The sequence below is a fragment of the Mobula hypostoma genome, chromosome 9 (assembly GCF_963921235.1).
Source record: "Mobula hypostoma chromosome 9, sMobHyp1.1, whole genome shotgun sequence".
Lineage (NCBI taxonomy): Eukaryota > Metazoa > Chordata > Chondrichthyes > Myliobatiformes > Myliobatidae > Mobula > Mobula hypostoma.
In genome coordinates, this window is record NC_086105.1 from 96,210,896 (window position 1) to 96,228,791 (window position 17,896).

Sequence of the window (17,896 nt, forward strand, 5' to 3'; positions counted from 1 at the left end):
TAATTAGGAAGGGGAAAAAAGATTGAGAGAAAGCTGGCAGGGAACATAAAAACTGACTGTAAAAGCTTTTATAGATAAATGAAAAGAAAAAGATTGGTTAAGACAAATGTAGGTCCCTTACAGTCAGAAACAGGTGAATTGATCATGGGGAACAAGGACATGGCAGACCAATTGAATAACTACTTTGGTTCTGTCTTCACTAAGGAGGACATAAATAATCTTCCGGAAATAGTAGGGGACCGAGGGTCTATTGAGATGGAGGAACTGAGGGAAATACATGTTAGTAGGGAAGTGGTGTTAGGTAAATTGAAGGGATTAAAGGCAGATAAATCCCCAGGGCCAGATGGTCTGCATCCCAGAGTGCCTAAGGAAGTGGCCCAAGAAATAGTGGATGCATTAGTGATAATTTTTCAAAACTCTTTAGATTCTGAGGATTGGAGGGTGGCTAATGTAACCCTGCTTTTTAAAAAAGGAGGGAGAGAGAAACCGGGGAATTATAGACCGGTTAGCCTAACGTCGGTGGTGGGGAAACTGCTAGAGTCAGTTATCAAAGATGTGATAACAGCACATTTGGAAAGTGGTGAAATCATCGGACAAAGTCAGCATGGATTTGTGAAAGGAAAGTCATGTCTGACGAATCTCACAGAATTTTTTGAGGATGTAACTAGTAGAGTGGATAGGGGAGAACCAGTGGATGTGGTATATTTGGATTTTCAAAAGGCTTTTGACAAGGTTCCACACAGGAGGTTAACGTGCAAACTTAAAGCACACGGTAGGCTATGGTATTGATGTGGATAGAGAATTGGTTGACAGACAGGAAGCAAAGAGTGGGAATAAACGGGACCTTTTCAGAATGGCAGGCAATGACTAGTGGGGTACTGCAAGGTTCAGTTCTGGGACCCCAGTTGTTTACAATATATATTAATGACTTGGACGAGGGAATTAAATGCAGCATCTCCAAGTTTGCGGATGACACGAAGCTGAGCGGCAGTGTTAGCTGTGAGGAGGATGCTAAGAGGATGTACGGTGACTTGGGTAGGTTAGGTGAGTGGGCAAATTCATGGCAGATGCAATTTAATGTGGATAAATGTGAGGTTATCCACTTTGGTGGCAAGAACAGGAAAACAGATTATTATCTGAATCCGAGTCCTGACGAAGGGTCTCGGCCTGAAACGTCGACTGTACCTCTTCCTAGAGATGCTGCCTGGCCTGCTGCGTTCACCAGCAACTTTGATGTGTGTGGCTTATTATCTGAATGGTGGCTGATTAGGAAAAGGGGAGGTGCAACGAGACTTGGGTGTCATTGTACACCAGTCATTGAAAGTGGGCATGCAGGTACAGCAGGCGGTGAAAAAGACGAATGGTATGCTGGCATTCATAGCAAGAGGATTCGAGTACAGGAGCAGGGAGGTACTACTGCAGTTGTACAAGGCCTTGGTGAGACCACACCTGGAGTATTGTGTGCAGTTTTGGTCCCCTAATCTGAGGAAAGATATTCTTGCCATAGAGGGAGTACAAAGAAGGTTCACCAGATTGATTCCTGGGATGGCAGGGGAATCGGGAATTTAGAAGATTGAGGGGGGATCTGCTTGAAACGTATAAAATTCTAAAGGGATTGGACAGACTAGATGCCGCAAAATTGTTCCCAATGTTGGGGAAGTCCAGAACGAGGGGTCACAGTTTGAGGATAAAGGGGAAGCCTTTTAGGACTGAGATGAGGAAAAACTTCTTCACACAGAGAGTGGTGAATCTGTGGAATTCTCTGCCACAGGAAACAGTTGAGGCCAGTTCATTGGCTATATTTAAGAGGGAGTTAGATATGGCCCTTGTGGCTGAAGGGATCGGGGTATGGAGAGAAGGCAGGTACAGGGTTCTGAGTTGGATGATCAGCCATGATCGTACTGAATGGCTGTGCAGGCTCGGAGGGCTGAATGGCCTACTCCACCTATTTTCTATGTTTCTATGTCTCCACAATTTGTTTTGCTACGTCTTTTAAAACCCTGGGGTGTAGTTCATCTGGTCCAGGTGACTTATCTACCTTTAGATCTTTCAGCTTTGCAAGCGCCACCACCTTAGTAATAACAATTGCACTTACTCCTGTCCCCTGAAACGCTTGATTTTCTGGCATGCTGCTAATTTCTTCCCCAGTGAGGACTGACACAAAGTACTTAAGTTCCACCACCATTTCTTTGTCCCCCATTTCTACTTCTCCAGCATCATTTTCCAGCAGTCTGACATCTACAGGATATCCTCTTTTATATCATTGGCTAGCTTACTTTCACATTTCATCTTTTCTCTGCTGGTTGTGTTTTTTTTTTAGTTGTCTTCTTTTGGTTTTTAAAAACTTTCTAATCCTCTAACTCCTCACTAATTTTGCTCTACTGTAGGCCCTTTATTTGGCTTTTATGTTGGCTTTGACTTCCCTTGTCAGGCACAGTTATCATCCTGTCTTTTGAATACTTATCTATCTTTGGGATGTGCCTTCTGAATTGCCCACAGAAACTCAAGCCATTGCTGTTCTTCTGTCATCCCTGCTAGTGTCCTCTTTATATCAACTTTGTCCAGCTTCTCTCTGTCTGTTAGTTCCCTTATTTCATTGCAATACTGATACACAAACGAGAAAATCTGCAGATGCTGGAAATCCAAGGAACACACAAACTGCTGGAGGAACTCAGCAGGCCAGGCAGCATCTATGTTTACTCTTTTCTATAGAAGCTGCCTGGCACGCTGAGTTCCTGTTACATCTGACTTTATCTTCTCACTCCGAAGCTGCAGGTTGTATTCAATCCTATTAAGATGTCTGTCTCCTTCGGGTTCCTTTACCTTAAGTTTCCTAATCAAATCTGGTTCATTGTACAACGCCCAAGCCAGAATTGCCTTTCCCCTAGTGTCTCAGCCACAAGCCGCTTTAAAAAATAATCTCATGGGCATTCTACAAATATCCTAAATGTGGTATCAAGGAAGCCTGGTAAATTGAAATCAATGCCCGAAATGGAGAATGTATATCAACATTTAAGTTGTTCCTGTTCAATAAAATAAAGTTGCTGTGGATATTGAATTCCAACATATTTTGCAATTCTATTTGCAACTGAAACAGTACATGCCTACCTACAGCTTTACCTAAATAACTTTTTTGGTGCATGGACTGATGAGTTTCATGTAACATCAGAAATAGAAGCAGGGTAGGCATTTGGCTTCCAAACCTTCAATACTATTCATCAAGATTGTGGTCATCTTGGCAGCATTTTCCTGCACATATCCCTTGATTCTTTTAATATTTAAGGTATCGATATTGGTTTGAATGAACAACAGAGCCCTCTGGTAAAAATACTAAAAATTTGCCACCACCTGAATGAATGAATAAATCTCTCCACATCTTGTTCCGAAACGTGTTTAATTTGGACTTTGACCCCTGTTTCTAGATGCAACTATGGGAAGCATTGTAGGATTTAATGATGTAATCTTTCATCCTTTATTTCAAGGTAACAAGGCCACGCAATTGGCAACACCCATCAATATCCTGGGGTCAGCATTAAGCAGAACAACTATTCTTGTTACACAAACAAGTCAGAGGCATGATATTTGTGTGTGGGGTGGGCTGGAGGTGTTGGTTTTCCTTTAGGATTTCCATTATCTACAAGGCAACAACGAGAGTGTGTTTGAATGCCTTCCACTTATTTGGATGTGGGGAGCCTCAACAACATTGGTTTCGATTGAGGCAAAGCAGCTGCTTAATTGGTAGCCCATTTACCAACCTAAGCATTCACTCCCCCACAGCCAGAATACTAAAGGTATACAGCCAATAAAGTCGTGTACACTTTGCTTACTTGCATAAGCTACTGCTAGGGCACCTCTTGAACCAACAACATTTGATGCCGAGAATGTAGGAGGCAGTTGTGTGTGAATGATGGTACTTGAATTTCTCTTAACCACAGAGCATCTCAATTTTAATACTTTGCGGTTCCTTCATGGCATGTTCCATTATCCTGGAACACCTTTATAATGTCATTGAAGGAGTACTTTTATTTGAAGGAGTTCAGTGGCCAATGATTCACCACCTCCTAAGGGATAAATGTGAGTGACATGCAGAAAATTTGTGACTTCATGTGCTGGGTAAACAAAGCCATTTAGCTTGTCAAGCTAACATGGACCTTTTGTAATTGACTGTCCTTTCATAATGCATTCAGAATGTGATGGAGACATTTGGCAAAGTTGTGCAGTGTAGACAGTTGAATCAAATTCCATCATGTCTAGTCTAATCCTTTATCCTGTATTACACGTCCTTGAGCAGCTGTTTATTCTATCAGCATTCCTATAATCCTAGCAGCTCAAAGTATCGTATAACATATGGCATTAGATCATGTCTCTGTATTTGTCCTTTAACTCTGTCTTCCTTTATCCTTTATCCAGTTGTATTTCAAAAAGATGTTGAGAAGTGCTTAAAAAAAATTAAAAAATGTAACAAATTAAATAGGATTCTTGTTTCTGGCATTTAGATGATTGGCCAGATACAAGATTATATGAATGATATGAGATGAGGGGAAAGTACAAAAACTTTTTAATGCAGTTGTGATCGATGCAGATATTATCAACAATCCAAATTAGATTGGTAATTTGGTTTATTATTGTCTGTGTCCTGAGGTACAGTAACAATCTTGTATACTATTCATCCAATCATTAATTAATAGGCATCCATTAGTCTCGTGAGACCATGGATTTGCGCCTTGGAAGGTTTCCAGGGCGCAGGCCTGGGCAAGGTTGTATGGAAGACCAGTTGCCCATGCTGCAAGTCTCTCCTCTCCATGCTACCGATGTTGTCCAAGGGAAGGGCATTAGGACCCATACAACTTGGCATCGGTGTCGTCGCAGAGCAATGTGTGTTTAAGTGCCTTGCTCAAGGACACAACATACTGCCTCAGCCAAGGCTCAAGCTAGCGACCTTCAGATCACTAGACGAACGCCTTAACCACTTGGCCACGCGGCAACACATTATAACAATCTAATCATTATAACAGTGAGTTGGGGTGGTACAAGGTAAAACAGTGCAGAATATGGTTACTTTATACTTTGTCACCAAACAATTGATACTAGAATGTACAATCATCATAGCGATATTTGATTCTGCACTTCCCACTCCCTGGATTACAAATACTAAATATTAAAAATAGTAAAAATGACTAAATATTAAAAATTTAATATGGTGTTATATTTGCAGAGTAGTGCAGATAGAGAATGAAATGCAAAATCCTACCTAATGAATTAGATTTTGAAATCTATCATACTATACCAGGACACCATTCAATAGTCTAATAACACTGGAATAGAAACTGTCCTTGAACCTGATGGATGCGCTTATAGGCTCTTGTATTTTCTTCTCGATGTAAGGGGGGGCGGGGGGGAAGAGAAGAATGTCTGGGGTGGATTATGCAACCAGGTTAAATGCTTACACTATTTCTGTAGAAATTTGTGAGAGTCTAGTGACATACCAACTCTCCTCAAACTAATGAAATATACCCACTGGTGTATCATTATTGTAATTGCATCAATATGTTGGGCCCAGGATAACACCCAGGAACGTGAAACTGCTTACCTTTTCCACTGCTGAGTCCTCGATGGGAGCTGGTGTGTTCCTTTGACTTCTCCTTCCTGAAGTTCACAATCAATTCCTTGGCCTTACTGATGTTGTGTGCAAGGTTGTTGTTTTGACACCACTCAATCAGCTAATCTATCTCACTCCTGGACACCACCTCATCACCCTCTGAAATTCTGCCAACAAATTTCAAGGTAAAATTTATTATCAGAGTACATACATGTCAGGTGGTGACAAGAGGGTGTACAGGAGCGAGATATGCCAATGAGTGGAATGGTGCCGCAAAAACAACCTGGCACTCAATGTCAGTAAGATGAAAGAGCTGATTGTAGATTTCGGGAAAGGTAAAACGAAGGAACACATACCAATCCTCAGAGGGATCAGAAGTGGAGAGAGAGAGCAGCTTCAGGTTCCTGGGTGTCAAGATCTCTGAGGATCTAACCTGGTCCCAACATATTGATGTGGTCCTAAAGAAGGCAAGACAGCGGCTATACTTTATTAGGAGCTTGAAGAGATTTGGCATGTCAACACGTACACTCAAAAACTTCTATAGTTGTACTGTGGAGAGCATTCTGACAGGCTGCATCACTGTCTGGTATGGAGTGGCTACTGCACAGGATCGAAAGAAGCTGAAGGTTGTAAATCTAGTCAGCTCCATCTTGGGCACTAGCCTACAAAGTACCCAGGACATCTTTAGGAAGCGGTGCCTCAGAAAGGCAGTATCCATTATTAAGGACCTCCAGCACCCAGGGCATGCCCTTTTCTCATCAGATAGGAGGTACAGAGCCCGAAGGCACACACTCAGCAATTCAGGAACAGCTTCTTCCACTCTACCATCTGATTCCTGAATGGACGTTGAAGCTTTGGACACTACCTCACTTTTTTAATATACAGTATTTCTGTTTTTGCACATTTTAAAAAATCTATTCAATATATGTAATTGATTTATTATGTTTTATTTTTTTCTCTCCCTGCTAGATTATGTATTGCAATGAACTGCTGCTGCTAAGTTAACAAATTTCACATCACATGCCGGTGATAATAAACCTGATTCTGATTCTGTCACCACATACAACCCTGAGATCCCTTTTATGCAGGCATACTTAACAAATCTATTATAGTAATTGTAAACAGGATCAGTGAACAATAAACTGTGCAAATAAGATGTAAATAGCTAAACAGTGGGCTCAGCATGCATCCTTCAGGTGCACCAGTGTTGATTCTCAGTGAGGAGGAGGAGTTGTTAGTTCTGATCTGCACAGGTTGTGGCCTCCCGATGTGAAAGTCAATGATCCAGTTGCAGAGGGAGGTACAGAAGCCTGGGTTTTTAGCCTTGTTGGTTGAAACGGAGTGTATGATGGTGATGATTACAGCTCTGCGTTCAATAAACAGCCTTGCGTAGGTATTACTATTGTCCAGGTCATCCAAGGACGTGGAGAGCCAGTGTGGTTGCATCTGCTGGCGACCTATTGTGATTATTGTGGTGAATTTTGTTAGAGGAACAAAAGTTGTTGGCCAAAGCAGCCAAATTCCCTAATCTCTCAAATAATGGCACTTATTAATGTTATAGTCCACAATAAAGTACATTGTTTAATCTTGCTCTTCGTATATGCACCTGAACTTCATCTGCTCCTTTCTATTATTTATTATTGTCATTTACCAAGCAGGCAGGTATAGAGATGGTAAATTTGATCTTGTTAATTTCAGTCTTCATTCTGCATGTTTGTATAATGCTAAAGTCTTCTGTCAGAATCCTTTCCATTGTCCTTATGTCCTGCAATTACACATGGCAGTCCTACACCACCTTTTCTACTTTCTCCTCCATTCTTGTGTGTTAAAGTTATTATAGCAAGCCCTCTCCATTGTTGGGTAAATGCAAAAAGCAGTTTTTTTTTTGTTTGCTCTATCTACCTTGAATAGGAGGTTGGATTTTGCTGAGATATAGTGTAGGTATTTAGAGTGATTGGAAGTATAAATAATTTCTTGTGTAAATTTGTATCCTAGCTATTTTTATTTTGTCTTTCAGAATGTTGTATCCAAAAATGCTTTCCAGTATCGTGGCAATTCGCAGCATGATGCTCAAGAGTTTCTCCTGTGGCTTCTAGACAGAGTCCACGAAGACCTGAATAATATTGTTTTAACAAATGTGAGACCTCCTGCCAAGGTATGAACTTGATTCCTTTTATGAGGTATCAACCCAAAACGTGACAATTTTTCTCTCCCACTGAATTTCTCTAGTACACTGTTTAAATAATTAATGTGGCTATCTATTTGGGTCACAATAGGGGATTGTTTGGTTATGCAGACCTTTTGCTCAAACTGTCAAATTATCTATCTATACCATTTTTAGATTCTCTGGTTCTCTTTTGGAAGTCATTATTACATTTATTACCCTTTCCTTTTCAACTTCTGCCAAACACTTTATGTAAGACTGTAAGATATAGGAGCAGAATTTGGCCTGTCAAGTCTGCTCTGCCATTTCATCATTTCTGATCTAATTTTCCTCTTTGCCCCAATTTCCTGCCTTCTACCCATATCCCTTCAGGCCCTGACCAATCAAGAATCTGTCAACCTCTGCCTTAAATATACATTAATACTTTGCCTCCACAGATGTCTGTGGCAAAGAATTCCACAGATCCACCATGTCTGTTTTAAAAGGATGCCGCTCTATTCTGAGGCTGTGTCCTCTGGTTTTAGACTCTCCCTCCATAGGAAACATCCTCTCCACATTCACTCTATCAAGGCCTTTCATCATTCTATAGGTTTCAATGAAGTCGCCCCTCATTCTTCTGAATTCTAGTTAATACAGGCCCAGAGCCATCGAACGTTCTTCATGTCACAAGCCATTCAATCCTGGAGTCATTTTTATGAACCTCCTTTTAAACCCTTTCCAGTTTCACCACATCCTTATAAGATAAGGGGCTAAAACTGCTTGCAATGTTCCAAGCGAGGCCTCACCAGTGCTTTATAAAGTCTCAACATTACATCCTACTTTTATGTTCCATTCCTCTTGAAATGAATGCTAACGTTACATTTCCCTTCCTTACTACAGACTCAACTTGCAAATTAACCTTTACAGAATCCTACACAAGAACTCCCAAGTTGCTATGTACCTCAGTTACTGTATTTTCTCTACATTTAGAAAAGTCAACCCTTTCATTTCTTCTACCAAAAGTGCATGACCACTTCCTGACGTTGTATTCCATCTGCCGCCACTTCACCCATTTTCCTTTTTCTGTCTGAGTGCTTCTGTAGTCTCTCTACTTCCTCAAAACTAACTGCCTAGCCACCTTTCTTTGTGTCGTCTGCAAACTTTGCGACAAAGCCATCAATTCCATCTTCCAAATCATTGACATATAACACAGAAAGAATTGATCCCAACACAGACTCTATGGAACATCACTAGTCACTGGCAGTCAAACAGAAAATGCTCACTTTATTCCCATTCTTTTCCTTTTGCCAATCAGCCGCTGCTTAATCCATGCTAGAATCTTTCTTGTGATACCATGGGCTCATAGCTTGTTAAGCAGCTTTGTGTGTGGCATTTTGTCAAAGGCCTTTTGAAATTACACAACATCAACTGCTTCTCCTTTGGCTATCTTGTTTGCTGCTTCTTCAAATAATTCCAACCGTTTGTCAGGGAAGATTTTTCCTTTGAGGAAACCATGCTGGCTATGGCCTATTTTACCCTGTGCCTCCAACTACCCTGAGACCTCATCCTTAATGCCTCCACGGTCTCTTCATCCACCTTTTTCAGAACTTTGAGGTGTACACCATCTGATGCAGGTGACTTGTCTTCCTTCAGACCTTACAGTTTCCTAAGGACTTTCTCTCTCGTAATGGTAACTTCACACACTTCATGACCTCTAACACCTGGAACTTCCACCATACTGCTAGTGTCTTCCACAGTGAAGACTCATATAAAATACTTGTTCAGTTTGTCTGCCATTTCCTTGACCCTCATTACTGCCTCTCCAGCATCGTTTCCCAGCAGTCCGATATCCACTCTCGCCTCTCTTTTACACCATGTATCTGAAGAAATTTTTGTTATCCTCTTTAATGTTATTGGCTGGCTACCTTTTGTATTCTATCTTTACCTTAATGACTTTTTTAGTTGCCTTCTGTTGGATTTTAAAAACTTCTCAATCCTCTAACTTCCCACTAATTTTTGCTCTATTGTATGCCCTCTTTGGTTTTTATGTTGACTTTGACTTCTTGCCTTTAGAATACTACTTCCTCTTTGGGTGGTATATATCTTGTGGCTTCAAAACTGCTTCCAGAAATTCCAGCCATTACTGCTCTTCTGTCATCCCTGCCAGTGTTGTTTTTTTTTGTCAATCAATTCTGGCAGCCACTTCTCCCATGCCTCTAATTCCCCTGACTCCACTGTAAAACCGATACATCTGGCTTTAGCTTCTCCTCCTCAAATTTCAGGGTGAATTTGATCATTTTATGATCACTTGTCCCTAAGGGTTCTTTTACCTTAAGCTCTGTGGTCACTGATGCTTCTGTCACTGGAAACGCTTCATTTTTTAAATTTCAATTTTAAAAAAAGTTTTTGTTTGGAGGTATGATATTCCCAGAATTCCACATCCCATTTGTCACTCCTTGCACTCTGGAGTATGTAAATAACTTGCTATTGTATAGTTTAGCATTTGGCTATATATAAAGTCAGTGCATGGCATTTCCTCTATAGTTGGATTGTTATGGGGCCATTGACAGAAAAGGGAGTAGAACGTAGTTTAAATGGTAAAACACTTTTAGATGTACGAGCCCTTGTTAATGTTCTTGATGTGTTTCTGTTGATCTTTTCGTAATGACAATGTAAAGAAATAGTTGGTATTAACCCTTATTAAAGTTATTAAGTGTCAAAACAATACGTGATGGTCAGCCAAGTTAAAAATGATGCTTTCCATGGATCTTCCCCACATTATAGCAGGATTCTGTTATTGAACCATTTGTAACCTGCATAGTTTGCAAGTCAGTATTGTGACCGTAGACAAGTTCCTAGGCAGTAGATAACGTCCGCAGCCCTGAAACAGACAGCAAATCAATCCTGCTGATCCCCTGAATGTTTGTCTCTATGTACAGGTTGTACATAAATTGGGCATTCATAATCTGGGAGGACCTGTTCAAAGAACTTGTTGAGCAGGTGTGTTTAAAACCTGCTGAATATGGTGGTCGTGGTATTAATTTCGACAATGGTGCTGTTGGAAACAGATCAATGATCTGGGAATGGAGCAAGTTTATTAAACCTACTGGGAAAGTATTAACGAAATTTTCTACTTGAAATGTTTAGAGTTGGAACACTGATTTTTTTTTTGTATTGAGGTGAGATTGAAATGTGAAAGAAGGTTGAAACATTCAAAGGACCTTGTTGCTGATGCAAGTGACATTTGTGAGAGCATTCTAGACAATTAGAATGAGGGTTCCATTGAAGAGTAGATTTATGAATGTGCGAATAAACAAGAATGCTGAGGCAGGACTAACAATAAATGAAAAGCTTTTTTTATGGTAATGGGATCAGATACCATTGCTAGCTGCTAATTTCGTGTATATTTTTGTGTGACAGATTACTTAGAATCTTTAAGCATTGCTGCTTTGCACAGGAAGCAATTTGCACAATAAATCTATTCCATGTTTAACCAATGTACCCCTACTCAAACTAGCTTCTTAAAGCCATGAATAGGTTTCTCCAGTTAGCTTAAATCTTGTAAGGAAAAGAAGTGTTTGTTTGCAAACCTTACACTGGGCATTTTCTTGTTTACAGCTTAGCAAAGGACTAATAGCCTAGTATGCTGTCAAGCTCCCACTAAAAGCAGGTGCCTGTAATATGTACTTGGTGTTTGAATCTGATGTTTGTGACCTTCAAATATTTTAGAGAGAGAGAGAGACACACACACACACACACACACACACACACACACACACACACACACACACACACACACACACACCATTTCTCATGGAATTTTAGCATTTCTCTTTTAAAAAGTGTAGCTGAAGCTAACAGCATGAATGTTGGAAACACTCAGCAAGTCAAGCAACATCTGTGAGAAGAAAGTTAACTTCCCCAGTAATTTCAAAATTTGCAAACAACACTGAATCCTCAGTGCTTTTATGCAGTATTTCAAGATATGCCCATTTCTCGCCATCTCTACCAAAAGAAAGGACAAAATTCAGTCTTCATCTTAATATACCTCCATCAGCACAAGAAATGCAAGTGCTTTTCTGCTTACTGCTCAGATGTAAGCAAAGTTGAATGGATGTGTGTCTTTAACATTATCCCTTTCTAAAAGAAAAATTAAATGCAAGAGGCTTCATATTCAACTATAGGGGCTTCCTGGAAGACCTGGCGCAGAAACTAAGCTTCACACAAATTCTCCAAAAAAATTTCAAAGGAATTTTCCAAGTTAATAAAATGATTGATGTAGATTGATGTTGGATGTAGTACACTTCCCATTAGTTTAATTTGGATGAATATTTGAAATGAATATAGGAAGTGCATTCAGAATGATAGGATATGAGTAGCAATAGAAAATAAATGTTACTCACGTGGAAATATTAGCCTACCGACATTTCTTTGAAATGAAATCTTTCATGGCTCGGGGACTATACAAAGAATGTTCTTTTCTGCTTGCTCTGACCTAAGACCATAATTGTTTCTGGGAATGTTTTATCTGTGCATTATTTATTAAAGTAAGCAGTCGAGGCAGTGAATGACTGTCATGAGGTCATTGACACTTTTTCCCCCTTGTCTTTGGCTAGCATTTGGATAATCACAATAGACAGACCATATGAGCATGTTTGTAACATATTCTTTTCAATATTTGCTTTTCACTAAAGGCTGGTGACTTAATTGACCTGAAATTCTGCAATTCTTTGTGTGTGATTTTTCTTTCCATTACCCTCAAAATTTTAATCATGTCTTGCTTTAGTGGATTTCAGGAATTTATAAAAAATTATTGCTAAATCTGTATTATCGGTGATATTTTTAGTCTAAATAATTAAACTCCCAGTACTTTTGCTGCCTTTGATCTTTTTAAATGTGCATATTATTTTATTCTTTTTTATTATATATTAATATATAATATTGCCGTATTAGTGTATATTAATTTATATTGTTATTTTATTGGGTCTTCTAATAACAATTCCAATAGAACAATTCTAATAACAATGTACTTCCAATCTGCACCTTGTAAGGCATGAAAATGCCGGACACAGGCCTCTCATGGTCTGAGTCAACGTTCCCTCCCCTCCCCTCCCCTCCCCTCCCTCTAATAACTATTGACAGTTTATTGTAACTTGAGCTGAGTGAACGATAACAGCAATTTTCCTCATGTTTCTAATAGAACGCAAGTCAATTCCTATCTGATCTAGAGATAATAAACCTGCAGTTAATTTGCCATAGCATTTGTCCTGTTGTTAATTGGCTGTAGAAAACCATATTTTATGCTGTGTAGGACACTATACAATAAATATTTTTCTTTTACTTAGCCTCCATTAAATGAGGATGGGATGTGTGAAGGACCAGCTCTCCCAGCACGGAGCAGCTTTGTACAGGAGCTCTTTCAAGCACAGTACAGGTGAGTATTAGAGTTTAAAGGGGAAATAGTGAGCATCATTATATTGTGTTGCTACAGTACTCCAAAACTTCATTAGTATTTTGCTGCGGTGACTGCAATTAAAGCTTAACAGGGAGGTAAAATGCTTTCAGATATTGTGCAAGATGCTGTATAATTGTAAAGTCTGCCATTTTTCTGTTGATGTATTGGTATTGATGTTGGTACCATGAATTCTCCCAAGGGCCAGCTATTTTGTAAGATGAAAGCATGATGTCACCATGTAGATTATTGTACTCTGCAGTTAATTGTTCCCATGCTTGGAAATGCCCTTGCTCATCTAGTTTTGCCTGCAAAGTATATGATACTTAATATTTTGCTGACGGCTTAAAAAAAATCATGTTTCAACTCTGACAGTTGGCATAGAATTATTCTAATGCTCCCCCATATGCACTGTAGGCCCTCCCCTCTGAGTTAAATTTAAGTTGGATTTGGTCTGACATCTTAATAGAATGCTGAAGGAATGCTACACTCACACAGGTGCCATTTAAATGATAGACTTAAGTTGAGATACCTTCTCGCGGGTGAATTTTCTTTGCTAAAAAAGAGAAATGATCATATTTGAAACAATCCAGTTTCTCCCTGGGTCTCCTCCTTCCCTTTCTCCTATGGTCCAGTCCTCCTCTCAGATTCCTACTTCTCCAGCCTTTACCTTTCCTACACATCTGGCTTCACCTATCATCTTCTAGCTATGCTTCTAACCCCTCCCCTCACCTTTTTATTCTTTCCTTCTTCCTTTCCAGTCCTGACGAAGGATCTCTGCATTAAATGTCAGTTGTTTATTCATTTGCACAGATGCCTTCTGACTTGCTGAGTTCCTCTAGCTTTTTGTGTGTTGCTTTGGATTTCCAGCATCTGCAGAATTTTTTGTGTTCCTGCTTTTAGCTGTTATCCTTAAGTAACAAACTTTTGCATGGTTGAAAAAAAATTAGATATGTACACTAGAAAAATAACAAATGAACATTATTCAAGATGCTTGATACCATCAAGCCAAAGTAGTGTGCTTCTTTGGCACCTGATCCACCACCAAAACGTGCACGCCTACACTACAAACTGCTGGATGCAACACATCTACGCTCCTTCCTAATCCAGGACCTGTTCTACGCAGATAAAAAAAAATGCAACAAATGCACAAGGACACTGCCAATTTTATTTTCTCCAAGTCTAGGACCATTCTGAAGTATATAACTGAACCTTCATTGATACAGGGTCAAAATCCTTGAACACTCCATCAATGGTGGTTGTTGCCTCCAAGGAAAGTTCAGGATAAGTAATAAGGCTAAAAATAATTTAAAAAGAAAATCAGATTAACCCCACTGTCCTCCAACCCCTCCTTTTCAAAGACCTTTTTAAGGTCCAGATAAGCATATTTCAGTTTGCTGCAGGATAGCTTCTAGATTTAATGTTGTATCCTGTAGCTCATTTGAAAGAGCCCCAGATGTTGTGCTTCCAATTCGTTAATAGATTTGCTAGAAAATGGCTGTTTCTCATTTTCTTTTTCAGGTCATCTTTGACATGTCCCCATTGCCAGAAACAGAGCAACACCTTTGATCCATTTCTCTGCATCTCCCTGCCCATCCCTCCACTTCAGACCCGGTAAGAGTTTGTACTACTACAACTGCAAAAGTCAGTATCCATGGTCTCTATTAATACTGCATAATTGCTGGCTGATAATCCTAAATGCTGCAGATACTAAATGCATAGCGTCTAACACAATAGAAGATTTAAAGTGGTCCTATGCCACAGATGTGAGAGTTAATTGCACAGTCTTCTTCCAGCTATATTAGCAGAGCTCAGAGATCATGCCTATGGTCTGAATTTAGTCCCTTTCTCTATAAATTTTTATTTATCAAGCCTGTAAACATTTGAAATATGTCAATGAATTTGCATCCGCCAATTTTTCGTAGTGCATTTTAGATCATAACCTATTACATATAAACATTTCTCCTTGAATTTTGGTTAATTGGTTATTTTTCTCAATCTGTATGATCTGGTACTGATCTTTTTGCCACTGAAGAGAGTTTCTGCCTGTCTACTTGTATATTTATTGTTATGATTGGACTGTAGTTTTTATTGGCCTCCATTTTTGTTTTTTTTTTGTTGCTGATTGGTGGGTGGGCAAAATGTTACTTTGTGTGAGGGGGGAGTTGGGGATTTGGGGTCTGATATTCTTGGTGTTTTTCTTTATGGGTGATCTGAGTGTGAGAGAGAAGGTTTGGGGGTTCGATGTTATTGTCACTGTTCTCTTTTGCGAGGGAGAGTGTTGTGGGTTTGATATTATTGCTGTTTTTTTTGTGAGGGAGGGGTTTGGATTTTTTTGATGTTCCAGTTGCTGTTTTCTGTGTGGGCAACCTGTTAGTATTTCGTGTGTTGGAGGGATGGGGGTGGGGTTTGGGGTTTGTGAGTTTTGTTTCTTCGTGTGGAGGGGGGAATGTGTTAATCTGTATTTCATAGCTATCTGGAGAAGATGAATATGAGAGTTGTGTTGTACATGCATTCTTTGACAATAAAATGAACTTTTTGAACTTTGTCTCCTGGAATAATGGTGGAAAGATTGCTTTTAATCAGATCGTTCCTTACTTTTTGGAGTATAGAATAGTGAGTGGTGATGTAGCTGAAGCATAAGGTTCTGAGGAGGTGGATTTTGGGGTGGTTTACCTTGATGGACGAATCCAGAACAAGGGTGCCAATTTTGAGATCATGGGTCACTTGTATAAGACTGAAAGAAAATTAGAGTCCTAGAGTAGTACAGCACAGAAACAGGCCCTTCAACCCAACTGATCCATGCTGACCCCAGCCAACTCTCTGCTCATCCCAGTTGCCCATGATCAGTCCATAACCCTCCAAACCCCTCTTGTCCATATACCTATCAAAATGCCCATTAAATGTTGCAATTGTACCTTGCCATGACCACTTTCTCCGGTAGCTCAACTCAAATACACACTGCCTCTTTATAAAGAAATTACCTCTTGGGTCTCTTTCAAATCTTTCCCCCTTTTATCAGTGCTATCTAGTTTTGGACTCATCAGTAGTGCAAAAAGTAGTGAGGTTAATTTTCAATCAGAAATCTGATGGCAGAGGGGAAGAAACTGTTCCTAAAACATTTTGTATATGCCTTCAGGCTCCTGTACCATCTCCTTGATGGCAGCAATGAGACGAGGGCATGTCCTGGCTGATGGGAGGTCCTTAATAATGAATAGTGCCTTTTTGAGGTATCACCTTTAGAAAATGTTCTGGATGCTGGGGAGACTAGTACCCGTGATGGAGCTGGCTGAGTTTGCAGCTTTCTGCAGCTTTTTCCAATCCTGTGCAGTGGCCCCTCCACACCAGACTATGTTGTAGCCAATTGGAATGCTCTCCACAGTACATTTGTAGACATTTACTAGTGTCTTTGGTGATATACCAAGTGTCCTCAAACTCCTAATGCAATATAGCTGCTGCCATATTTTCTTTGTAATTGCATCAATATATCAGGCCCAGGATAGATCTTTTGAGATGCTGACAACCAAGAACTTGAAACGACTCACTGCTGATCCCTCGGTGAGGACTGGTTTGTGTTCCCTCGACTTCCCCTTCCTGAAATCCACGATCAATTAATTAGTCTTACTGACGTTTAGTGCAAAGTTATTGTTGTGACACCACTCAACCTGCTGATCTATCCCACTCTGCACTTGTACTGCCACGTTTCTCTGTTCCACAATATTTGTCAATGCCCTACCATTTATATTAAAGGCGTTAGTCTGGTTTGAATGTCCAAAACACATGATTTCACACATCCAGATTGAAATCCATTTGCCGTTCCTTAGCTCATCTCCCCAAGTGATCAAGATATCTTTGCAGTTCACTGCAATATGCTTCACTATCAATAAGACCCATACTTTAGTTTCATCTGTAAGCTTGCTAATCATGCCATGTACATTCATACCCAATGTATTTATATACAAAATAAGAGGTCCCAACACTGACACCTATGGCACCCTACTAACCACAGGCCTCCAGATGTAGAGTTGAACTTCAACCGTCATCCTCAATTCAGCTCACTAGCTCCTCCTGAATGCAATGCAACCTAACTTTCCAGATCAGCCTGCCAGTGTGACCTTGTTACTGAAGTCTATGTAGACATTTGCTATTCAACCTTCATCTATCCCCTTAGTTGCCTCTTTTAACAGCTCCAAAGGATTTGTCACAAATTACCTCTCCTGCGTAAACCATGCTGACTATTCCTGATCAAGCCTTGAGTATTTAAATGATGGCAGATCTTGTGCCTCAGAATTCCTTCCAGTAACTTTCTTACAACGGAAGTCAGGCTGACTGCTCTGTATTCCCTGGTCTGTCCTTGCTACCTTTCTTGAACAATGGAACTGCATTGGCCACCTTCCAGTCTTATGGAATTTTACCAGTGGTTAATGACAAAGCAAATATCTGTACAAGCACCCCCACTTGGTCAGGCCCTGGTTGTAAAGTAGGTTCCTCTATATGTTGTGTGAGGAAGCTGTCTTGGGCACACCAAAATTCCACCCTATCCCAGACTTTTCTACTCTGGGTGGCCCAGTTGTTATCTCTCATAGCACGACCCTGCTATTCTCATAGCTACACATCTGCTCAAGTTCCCACCAACCATTGTGTAATCTATAAATACAGCCCTACCATGATGACCATCTGATTTTATTTCCAAGTTCTACCC

At 40.1% G+C, this 17,896-nt stretch overlaps 1 protein-coding gene across 1 annotated transcript in view; it reads left to right on the plus strand.

The window, feature by feature from the left end:
* Window positions 1–17,896, plus strand: part of usp31 (ubiquitin specific peptidase 31) — a 146,876-nt gene that overhangs the window by 62,363 nt on the left and 66,617 nt on the right. The window contains exons 3-5 of the mRNA XM_063058731.1: window positions 7,617–7,754; window positions 13,088–13,176; window positions 14,716–14,808. Coding sequence (XP_062914801.1) covers window positions 7,617–7,754; window positions 13,088–13,176; window positions 14,716–14,808 — 320 coding nt within the window. The remainder of the gene's footprint in view (window positions 1–7,616; window positions 7,755–13,087; window positions 13,177–14,715; window positions 14,809–17,896) is intronic.